Genomic DNA, 12,247 nt, shown 5'->3' on the forward strand with positions numbered 1-12,247 from the left:
TTTATAACTACCTTCCACTTGAGATAACTCTCATGTCATATTGGACAGTTATCAGTTTTCAAAGACCACCTACAACCTGCAGCTAAATATGGTTTTGACTCTTCTTCTCAATGCGAGTTCCACAGTCTTCGCTCCCATTGGTGGTTGTTAAAATGTTATGCTGTAAAAATGTTTTTTTTTCTTGCACATTTTCAGCTGCCCCACATCAAAAATGTCACTAATGATATATAGAATATGTGTAATGAAGATTTATTTTTTTAGCATATTTATCTGCTGTGGATGTATTTCATGAGTTTCAGATGTACTTTTTTGAAGTAGAAATCTCATTATTACCCTAAAGCACCAGCTTCAAACAAGACTAATTCCAAACACTGTTGTGTGTCAGCCGACCCCTTCATCAACTGGCGTGTTACGTGTCCGCTAACTCACTATGCATCCGCTTCTCCCCGTTGGACGCACTTACCTGCGTCAGCTTTCAAATGGTCATGAGCGATAAGAGCAGAGCTTCAGATGAAGGGGGCTGCAGACAGCCACCACTCTGAACTCGGGAGGGGGGTTACTCCGCACGGCCGAGGTGGAGAGGTCTGAGGGGGCTTTTGATGATTTGCACACTCCTGTTAGAGAGAGGCGTTAGAAGTGGATCTCCAGTGGTGTCTCTGATGTTGTTGAGATAGCCCGGGGTCTGAAGAGTTACCCACGCCTTGTGCACACATACATACGTACAGATAGAGATCTGTAGTGTTTTGATCCATGTTCATTCACTGGGTATGTGGCAGATGTTAGACAGACATGTTGTCTGGTGTCAACATATCCCATGGTGTTTGAGTGAAGTTGAACTGATCTTATCTGAAAACCTGTTAGCAGTCATCTATCAGCCTCGCTAACAGGTTTGACTGTTTTGTTATGATGGCGTTCGTCAATGGTATTTTCTTAAAATAAGCATTACTTTTACAGTGCATCAATATTAAAATGTAAAATTGTAATTATTAAATTAGATTTTTTTTTTATTTATTCATCTGTATCAGTCAATATTAGATATTTATGCAACCCAATTTTCACTATTTCATGTTTAATTAGATTTTTTTTTATATTTGCTGTAATCTAATGCTCAGTTAAAATGTTAACAATTATTTTTGTTTTTAGTGTTTTATTTAGACAACAAAGCATAGAATAGCTGTGGGCGATATGACCAAAATCGTATATCACGAAATGAGTAAGCAATATAAGCACTACAGTGTGCATAAAACCACATTTAAGATTAGATTAGAATCTGTTCATTTATAAGCTTTATTGGGCATACATGGCAGTGATAGTAATACTAAGCACTAAACATTTTGTTGTAATTTAATTGTTGAAATCTGGAACCATAGAAAGAATACATTTATTTATTAAAATCTTTATATTTTGTTTACCTCCTTTCATTAAAAAGCGTTATATCATTATTAGGCATTAGGCTGTCATAAATCATTACAATTCAAGTCTTACAATCACAATTCTAATTCATTTGTTGAAACCTGGAAGCCACAGAGAGATCACATCATTTATTTTTTATAAAACAACAATATAATACAATATTTATAATTCAATTATTCATTTTACCTTTATTATTAAAATGCATTATGTCAGCATCGCATGGCAGTCATAGTCATTCACTTATTAAAATCTGAAAGTAAAGAAAGAAACGATATTGATATTTTCTTTAGACAATATACAATATCACTCAATATTACACAACGCCTCGTATTAAATACTACTACACATTTGCTGGTGGTAATGCTGTAAATGAGTCCTACCTGTCGCGACATTCCCTACTCCGCCTTCTCTTAAAAACTAGTGTTTTTATCATGGTAAATTCGACATATATTTCCCAACGAAAGTATTGTTTTGTGTAAAACATGTTGAAGATTAGCGAACAGGCTGACGATTCATTAAATAAGCTATTTCCATACAAAAGCTGTTTATTCAGCATAGCGAAGCTTCTCCTTCATTGATATCTATAACATTTTTTTTAAAAAAGTCCTCTTGTCTCCTTCCCTGCCTACGGTTTTATGGCTAAAGGTTGTAGGCTTGCCTTTTAGTGGCTTTGGTTTCTAGTAGCCCTGAAGAGTAGGGGTGTAATGATACATTGATATGGATCGATGCATCGATATAACGTCTAACGATACGATGCATTGATTCCACACGTAAAATATCGATATACACCTTTATTTTGACACTCTCCACATTCTCACGTAACATCCTTCCGCCAAAGCGCACATTTTCGTTTACTCACCAACCATAATGTCTGCCGGTGTGTCTTTTATAACGTTAATCTCCTCATCTGAAATAGATGCCTGACAAGACTGACTGAACCCTAAAGTTTTTTCACAAAAGCCGGTATTGTCCGCTGTCAAGGCATCGCAAGTTCATGTTTTACAGCAGAAACAGACAAGCAGTCGCTCCCTTGTTGGTAAACACAACACGATAAGTCCGTTTTAGCGACTCAGCGCGCAGTATTCAGGTTTGATGCCACTTTGAAAAGACGCGCTGGCTAAGAGGAGTTTCGTCAAAGCTATCGAGGATGGATAATTTCAATGAACTTGATGAACCCGTGATATCTTCTTCGGGGCGTGAAAGGAAAATAAAAGCTGAAACATTTTCACGGAACCTTACTAAAGCAGCTCGTTTAGTGGTGAGGGAAAACTTCACTGTATTGCACGTGTACGTTAATCACAACAACAAAGTTTGTCAGGCGTCTATGTCAGCTGAGGAGATTAACGTTAAAAAGATTAATCGAGTGTTGTATTTATCATAGCAATTACTTGGTTTTGTTTGACTCAGAAAGATAAAAAGTGAATGTATCTGCTCTGCAAAAAAAAAAAAAAAACTTTTAACATATTAAAGCATACTTTCAATGAACTTAAATTTTTTAATTTACCTGTATTTAAGTTATTATTATTATTATTATTATTATTAGTCAAAACAACCCATCTGCAATTTGATTTGATATTACATTGAATGCACAATAATAAAAAAACAAAACATGATTTATGAAAATGAACAAGAACGGAGTACTTGCAAATGACCTCTTCTGTTGTAAATGTCCCAATTGGGAGAGGGTGTGCAATTTTCAAAGAGTTTAATTAAACTTTCATGTTATACAACTGGTTGTGTGAACATAATATCTAAATATCGATTAATCGATCGATATAGCCCTGAATCGAATCGAATCGTAATCGTATCGCAGAATTTTTTGAGGTATCGGCAAATATCGTATCGCTGGCTGAGAGAATCGATATCGTATCGTATCGTGATGAACTGTCCGATTTACACCCCTACTGAAGAGCTTGATAAGCTGGATCAGGTGCGTTTAATTAGGGTTGCAGCTAAACTCTGCAGGGCAGTGGCCCTTCAGGAGCTGAGTTTGAGACCACTGATCTACAGTATGAATTGAGTGCCACCCCCCACCCATCAGGAGCTTCAGAAGTTGATTTTCCTTTTTCTTGTTTTGTTATTGTATTCAATTGTCTCGTCATCAGCTCTAATTGACACGCCATTCATTTAAAATGGAAACAAAGCAACTTAAGCGCATCAGTGAATCTTTCAGTTGGAAATCTGTCATGGTCACCCACTGAGGAAATATAAATGGGTTGTGGCCATTGTTGTTTTCCTGAGGCCTGTTTCTGAAGGATGAAAAGAAAAACGCTCACTGCATCTATTTCGGTGTAGTCATTTTGGGAATTAAATAGTTGGAGATCCCAGTTGTGTTTTCTGCAAGTTTCAAAATCTACTACACATACCTCTCAGCCCTGAAGGTCTGGTGTAATCCCAAGCACCCGACAGGTGCTGAGAGCCTTATTTACCCAGAGGCCTGTCACCGCTCCAGACCTCTCACTTTAGCCCCACAGCATCATGGGACGTATTCTGCCCATGTTGCCTGCCAGCCAGGTGCTCCCGTCCATCTGTCACCAACTCCCACCGAATGAAGACAGAAAATGGCTCAAATATGTTTACATCCATTACTGTGCGTAAACACTGTGATAGCACGTTATCTCCCCTGTGCCTCTGAGGCGGGAAGGATGTTTTCATACCTAAGTTTGCATAAAAAACCCAGCAGAAACATCTGTTCTGAATGACAACGAGTCTGAGATATGGCAGTCGGAGCCATTAATTGACATGAGTTATAGAGCAATTAACACAACTTGGTGAATTTGTTGTCCTAAAGCTTTTTAGTTAGAAATGAATTCACTCAGCATGATTCATGTCTTGAAAATTGCTAAACTTGAGTCACAGGTTGTTTTGTGTTGTTGCAAGATGGCAGCTGATTTGTGTCTTTCCATGTTTATATTTGTTAATTTCTAAATAAGCACAATTTCAACATTAGTCTTTCCATTTTCAACAATGAGACAAGTATATCTCTTATACCTAAAGATTGACAGAGTGGAGATATCATCTTTTTAAGTTACATCAGAATGTTTTGAATTAATGAGAAATTCGTCCTGTGGTGTTAGCGCTGCGGTCGTCATTAACCGAACCCCCGTGTTTTATATTGGATATTCTCCCCTCTTTGACTCCTCGCTTCTCTCTGCGGGTCTCGATCCGCTCTTGTCGTTCTAGACCCCCAAGGCTTTTCTGTCCTGTGACTGTGTTCTTCATTCACCTTTATGTTTGCCATTTCTTTCTCTTTTTTTTCACCCTCCTCTCTCTTTCATGCTACTATTAACATATCCCCGATCGCAGTTTTGTCATTACTTCAAGGACAGAGCAACAGGCAGCTACGTTATGTCCTTCTTTATTTCATCCACTTTTAAAGTCACCTCTAATTTAAAACTAAAACTCTTCTCCAAAATTACTACTTTGAATTGAATATGTCCCTCAATATTTTATATAGCTTAATGTTTACAATAATAAACCCTAATATTTGATACATTTTTTGTTGAATATACAATATGGAATATGGTTATTGTAACAATGTTTTTTATTATTATATTTTACTTTAATATTTTATAATTAGTAATAATTTAGTAATAATAGTTTATTTTATATCTTTTTTTTTTTACTTTTGGTTTTGTTTAGTTTTTATTTTGTTCCTCCTCCATGCACTTCTCTGTTCAGGCTAGTCATTAGCTCTCCTTTTTAGCTCTCTATTTTGTGCAGTAATTCTTTGTAAGTCATTACATTCAATTTCAGATTCACTGAATTGATATTTTACTGAGACGCTGTAGATTTAGCAGTGGTGCAGTGTCACTGCGGAATAGCATCGCAGGAATTGCTGAGTTACACCGGGTTATGAATTTCATTTACATAACTTATGAATTACTGTCTGTCTGCAGTATGGACTGGATCGGATCCTTGGAGAGGAGACTAGTCTGGCACTGTTGGCCCAAGCCATTGACCCTTGTCAGCCGGCCATGATGACAGATGTGGTTAAACTGCTTTCTGCAATCTGCATTGTGGGAGAAGAAAATACGTAAGCCTCCCGACTTGCTTTTTCCAGCCTTTCAGTTGAAATCAATCTGGTTATGATGCAATTATTGTTCTTTCTTATTTCAGCCTCATTTCATTATTTAATTATTCAATTATATCGTTTCTGCTGGAGTTTTATGTCCTCGTTGTAATATTTAACCTCAGTATTCTCGAATAGGGTTTCAAATATTTATTTCATATATTTATTTCATGTGTGTGTTCAAATGCTTTTTGGGCTGCTGTTTGTTAAACTTCACATCATGGCATCATAATTAAAAAAAGAATAATAATAATTTAGTTGTGTGTATGTTAGTTACTGTTTGTTTTAGCTCCCATTCTGCATACCGATTTTTATACATTCGAACAACCTTGTACATACTCTTACAGATGCTTTTTCCTTTTTATGTATTTTTTGTTTGGGCTTTTTGCATTGAAATTATAAGCAGATCATACATTTAGCTTGGATGCATAAAGGATTCATCAGGACTACTTCATCAAAACACTCTTTTTCAAATATCAGCTTCATGTAAACAATGAAAAGGTGCAAGTGTCTTTTATGAAAAGTATATTAGGAGCAGTAAGTGCATTTAAAGTGCCTGAGAAGTGCAATCCCAGCATAACTCTGCAGAAAAATGTAAAGCCAAATCAAAGCAGTGACCCTTATTTTCACTTTTTCCTGCATAAAGTTTGGAGAAGGTCCTTGAAGCAATCACCACGGCAACAGAGGGAAGAGGGGTGGCCCGCTTTAACCCTATCGTCCAAGGCCTTAGTGTTCGCTCCGTCCAGTTACAGGTAAACGTTCTCTGCTCCTCATATGCCTTCTTGTTCACTCATCTTCTGCTGATACATCCCTTTCAATGCCCTCATGACCTTGTATGGAAAAATACACACTCAGCTAAATATACACATTTATACCTATGCTAAATGCAAAAGAAAGTGAAAATGCTTTCAGCCTGAACTGGTGCCACATTCTAAAGAAAACGAAATTAGGATCACTGTGATCTATGAATGTGAAGGGAATTTTTTTTTTTATTTGTACAGACACAAATATGAAATATTGGAGAAATGCAATGATGCTTTTGAATATGAAACTAAGATGCTAATAGGTGGCGGCAATTGACTGTCTTAATGAGTGAGTCATTGAGTTATTCATTCAACCGATTCGTTCAAGTGGCTGTTTAATATGAGAATGAAGCAATAATCAATCTCAGCTGAAAATGTTTGGTGGCCTAAGTTTGGATGCCTTCCTCTCTCACTTGCCCCATCAAAAAAATCCACTTGAGCCTGACAATAAATACAAGCATTATTGAAATATATACATATAATTTTATATTAATAAATAAATATAATTTTTCTATTTATATATATATATATATATATATATATATATATATATATATATATATATATATATATATATATAAACTAAATTGAATGTAAATTAATTTATAAAAAAAAAACATTTTTAATATGCATTTTCGCAGTTAAATCTATCTTGTTTTAAGGATGTTTTCATTGGAAAACAAGACAAAAGATTGATTAAAGGATTTTTCTTTTTCAGTGATTGCACAAATATTAATTAACCTAGTCTATTAATTAACACTTCAGTATAAAGCAAACCATTTTTACAGTGCTGTTTCCTTTATTGTGACAGACTGGTGGTGTGTGCATTGCTCAGGAAATATATTATATATATATGAAATAATATATATGAAATAATATTTCATTTTGAATGTTTTCCTTAGAGATTTGAGGGCCGCTAAATGGTCATGCTGAGATGAAGCACCAGCTATTTGCTTGGTAGTGACTTCAATAGAACAAAGTCACAGGCCCTGAATCACCTCTAAAACGCAATTTACACTTTAAAATAGATAGAGGCCTACACCTAGGGCTATGACGGTGTCAGTTTTTTTACCACCACGGTGGTAATGGACCAACTACCGGCAGTGGTGCAGTGGTTGGGGGGTTGTTACAAAAAAAAGTGTTTATTTGAGCAAAAAAGTGTTTATTTGAGCAATTCCGTCAAAGAAACAACACACTAAAGCCTGCAAAGCATTGAAATAAATATCAGTAAATAATGGTAACTTAAATAATATAATACAGTTAAATCTATTTAAAAAACCTTCGTTTTATATTTCCGCACAAAGACGCATCATATAGCTACCGCTCTGCGCTTTGAGAGGGATGTGGGACATTAGCAGGAAAGAGACAATCGATCTCTTTTCTGATATCTTCATCTTTTCTACTTGTTGTCAATGGTCTGAAGAGCGAATTTTATCTTCCACAAGGGCAAGACATTTGGCTATGTTTGATTTTGCGCTTCCAGAGAAAGTGAAACTAAAATCACCCGCGTGTGTGAAACGCGCTTTACAAATAAACTTGACATGCTTTACCATTGTCTAATAACAAGCACGAACTGTGTTAAAAAGAATTTGACGTGCAAGTATAAATATATAGGCTATCCTATAATATATAGTCCTACAGCGTTTTTTCTACTTTACCACAGCAAAGAATATGAATATAATAGGCCTAATTAGAAGCGAACCAAAGGAAGAAACGTAGGCTATAATCCCCTTAGAAAATGGTTGAGACGTAAGTGAAGATTTGGGAATCGAAACAAGAGATTCCATGCAGGGATGAATCACGATTTTTTAATATTAAATTAGTTTATTTAACTATAGAATTTCGAAAATATCGCATGTAAAACAGCATTCACATACAAAAAATGTGTTTTGGCGGACTCAGCCACCACGGTGGCGCTTTACAATAATTTGACACGGGATATTTAGTCCTATGCCTCTAAATAAGACAGAAGTGCACCATGAGTCAGGGTCTGTAAACCACAAATCTTGTAATGGACAGTTTTCTCAAGTATTCCAACAGTAGAAAATCTGTCCGTCCGTTATTCTTTCTCGTCTCTTTGTAAAAATGTGTATTTTTCAAGGACCGTGCAGATGCCTTGTTGTGTCCTATACCTTATCTGAATGTTTAGTTTTGACTGTCTCTGGGCTCTCTTGTCACAGAATGTGTGCACTCATTGTAAGTGCCCTGTTCCTCTGGAGTGTGCTGGCCCTACCGAACAACATGCACTGGTTTGGCTGCTTTAATTACACGGCTTCATTGTTGAGGCTGATCAAAGTTGCTGTGTTTCAGTTTAATTGGTAGCTGAGGGAGGTGAAAAAGAGACACAGAGCTTTCCCTTCAAATATGTATAGAGCGAGCACGTGTTCACATACGTTCTCATATATAGCATTTAGGATAAACCACTAACTCAGCAGTCAATGTTACAGCTAAAAAAAATATTCTTTTGACATAATGACAGAATGCTGTCTTTGTGCTTTAATGCTTTACTGTGATCTGCAGAGAGCAACATATTTAGTAGTGCTGCAGCTTGAGCAAAATATTATGTTTAGCATTAATCAACTCACTAATTTCTCCTCTTTCAGCCCAAAAGCTTTTTATAGCGTTGAATAGTTAATACGAAGCAATTGCATGCTCAACAATGGCAGGTCACACAGGAAACGGCCCTTATTGGCCGATTACTCTCCATTAGATAGGAATTGTTGAAATGAGAGGAGAAAAACAGCCCAAAAAATATCCAAGACATGCACACTGGTTAATATCCATGAAGGCCAACTGGTGTGTTTAGGGGCCTCTCTAGTAATGTTCTATTGATTGACTGGTTATTGTTTCTGCTAATAGTTTGCTGTGATCTCTTTTATAAATCTTTTTTTTTTTTAAATGTATACATAAATCATTTATTACAGACCATTATCACTGAGAACAGTTTGTGAGTTCACTATACTCTCCTTTTCTTGCCTGAGATATATTTAGAGGCATGTTTCTTCAAATATATACTTTTATAGACACACACCCAGAAAAAGTGCATAAAGTTCAGTTTGTTTATGTAGGAGTGAGAGGCAGGGAGCACTCAGGGTCGACCATAGACTGCATATGACAACTTTATTTTTGAAGAATTTAAGCTCAGCTCCAAGAGGATACTATTTAAAGGAAAGTATTTTCCTTTTGCATGTTTCTGCTCATCCATTGGAGTTAGTAAATGATTCAGCATGTTGTTTTATCAATACATAATTTGTGTTTTCATGTCTACGTCTAGTAGATATTTCTTTTAGCACTGTATTACCCTGAGCTAATGGAGGGTGAGTGATTCTCACAGGAATAGGTTTTCTCTTTCTCTCCTCATCCTGTCCTCTCACCACTCCCATCTCTCACCAGGCATGTGAAGTAGGCAGATTAAGAAGATGGTAAAGTTATTAATGGCTTATGTTTTTCTTTTCCCTCATCTCAAGTGTCTCTTTTGCTCTCAACTTTGCTGATATTTCTCCCACAGTTCAACCGCTGAGCCACACAAATATGGATAATACAATATCGTCGTCTTCTAAATCAAAATGTTCTGCTTATGTAGACTGTCCAAACAGATCTTAAAAGCTATATCTTTTTTCTATTTTAAAAATATCATCAATTTAACTTACCCAACTAAATTTTATTCTTGTGTTTGGACCTTTCGAGTTTTGAATTAGAAATATTTTCTACAGTTCTTTGGATGCAGGGATAAAAATATAGATTCTTTTATGAACTAGTTTTTTTGTAGTGAATCAAAATCTTACAGCCAACCAGTATAGTCTTATTTAGTGTATCACTCAAAAGACCCAAACTCTGGAGTTACCGTTTGAATCATTGATGAATGAACTAAATGAATTATGCAATGTCGTTATTTTTATTTATCATCATTATCGTGTTTTAACCCTTAGGGTGAAGATTTGAAATGTTTCCTGCTATTTTTAAGGCTGGGTAGAAATATAAATTCTTTGATTTCATTTGTCACAACTCTATTGAACTGGTGAATGTTATGAACAAGTTCTTTTAATTTAGTCCAAATCATACAGCATGACCAGTATGGTATAGTCCAGGGGTATTCAATTAAAGTTCCAAGAGGTCCGATCTCTATAGTTCTTTCCCAGCGGATGTCCGGACAACACAGTTATACATTTCCATCGGGGCAGCCGTAGTACTATTATAATTTCGTCCTCCGCTGGGAGGGAAATATAGAGACTGGACCTCTTGGAACTTTAATTTAATACCCCTGTACTATACTATACTATTATACCTGTTGTGCAGTGTTTTACTGAAAATAACTCGTTCATAAGTCACCAGTTTTATAGAGTTGTGACAATTCGAAGAATACTTTTTTTTTTTTTTTTACCCAGCCCTAAAAAATGTGGATTATAAATGTGTCTAAAACAGTCAAATAGTATCAGTGAAGAGATGTTTTTGTGTTAGGGGTGAGGCTGCAGATTGTTTCTCAATATAAATACCTTGGCATACTGATTGATTCTAAATTATATTTAAAGTTCAGGTTAACAAGGTTTGTAAGCAGGTTAAGTTTCTAATTTTAGGTTTACTCGAGATTGTGTCAGAGGCAGCTAAGATGTTTATGCATTCTACTGTTATTTCTCACATTGTTTACGGTTTAACAACTTTCAGGTGAGCTTAGAGACTCTGAAACCATTAGAGTCTTTATACAAACGTACAAATTTTTTTTATAAGAAACTGGTACATTTTCATCACTGTTCAATATTAGAAAAAAATATAATCTGATGAGCTGGGAGATTGATTAAATATGCAAATGTATGTCTCATGTATAAGATTACAATGGGTTGACTTCTTCCCCTCTTAGTCAGTTTGTTAGTATTAGAATAACTGCGTATCGTTCCACAAGAGGTGCATTAAGAGGAGATTGTATTATTCAACTCAGTCATAGTAATTTTACTCAATCTGCTTTGTCTGTTAAAGCTGCACGACAATGGAACGTTATTCCAACAACTATAAGAGAACTAGATACATGATTCAGATTACATTTAAAGAAATGGTTAATTAGTACACAGCTTTGTCAACATTAGAACTCTATAACTGTCGGCTCTTCTGCTATTGCTTCTGTCATCGATACTATTTCTCCTTGTCATTGTACTTTTATGTTTGTTTGTTTGTTTTATTTTTATTGCTATTATTTATGGATTGTGTTATGTATTTTATTTAACTAGTGTGTATTTAACCATATGTTTTGTCTTAGGTTGACGTATAACAGGGCTCCAGACTAACTTTTTTTATTAGGAGCGCTGTAGCCCCTGACTTAAAATTTTAGGAGCGCAAGCAGAAAATTTAGGGGCACACCTTCACATTTTCCCCCTAAATAACTATTACAGACAAATGCTTTGATAATAAATAGATTAAGCGTACAGAAATTATGGTGCAGTTTTATTTTAAGATCACAGGGCTCCAGACTAACATCTGAGGGCCACGGCTCTTAAGTTCTACAGAAAGTATTTGGTAGCACTGTGGGATGACAAAGCACTGAGCTAAATTTGAGGTGTATAGATAAAGTTAAATTTAATTATTATCCTTCATAATGTCTTAATATTATTTCAAAAGCAAAATGAGTGACAAAATAGATATTAGGGAGTGAAAATAGCCAATAAGCACCCTCAGCAGCTGTTTACAATGGTAATTTAGTCTTCTTTAAAAAAAAAATAAGTGTGAGTTTTCCTACTTCTTGAAACTTTCAGTTTTATAAATAGAGACAATCTTTAAAGGATGAACAAAAATGTTTTGGTCGACACATAAAAAAAAAAATATTTTAATAGGATATAGTTTTGAAGTGCTGTAAAAAGATGTGTAGGCTACTTTCATAACCACAGTATACCATAGTTATAGTTATGTCTGGTTCAGAATACGCAATTTTTTTGTCTGTTACTACAGTCAATGTATCAGATTACACGATTTC

At 35.5% G+C, this 12,247-nt stretch overlaps 1 protein-coding gene across 6 annotated transcripts in view; it reads left to right on the top strand.

Annotated features, from left to right (window-relative positions):
• diaph3 (diaphanous-related formin 3) overlaps positions 1-12,247 on the top strand; it is a 320,772-nt gene that overhangs the window by 131,617 nt on the left and 176,908 nt on the right. For all 6 annotated transcript variants that reach the window (XM_084394616.1, XM_084394618.1, XM_084394615.1 and 3 more), the window contains 2 exons: positions 5,313-5,449; positions 6,132-6,237. In XM_084394616.1, coding sequence (XP_084250742.1) covers positions 5,313-5,449; positions 6,132-6,237 — 243 coding nt within the window. The remainder of the gene's footprint in view (positions 1-5,312; positions 5,450-6,131; positions 6,238-12,247) is intronic.

Source organism: Rutilus rutilus (assembly GCF_951802725.1).
Source record: "Rutilus rutilus genome assembly, chromosome: 22".
Classification (NCBI taxonomy): Eukaryota; Metazoa; Chordata; class Actinopteri; order Cypriniformes; family Leuciscidae; genus Rutilus; species Rutilus rutilus.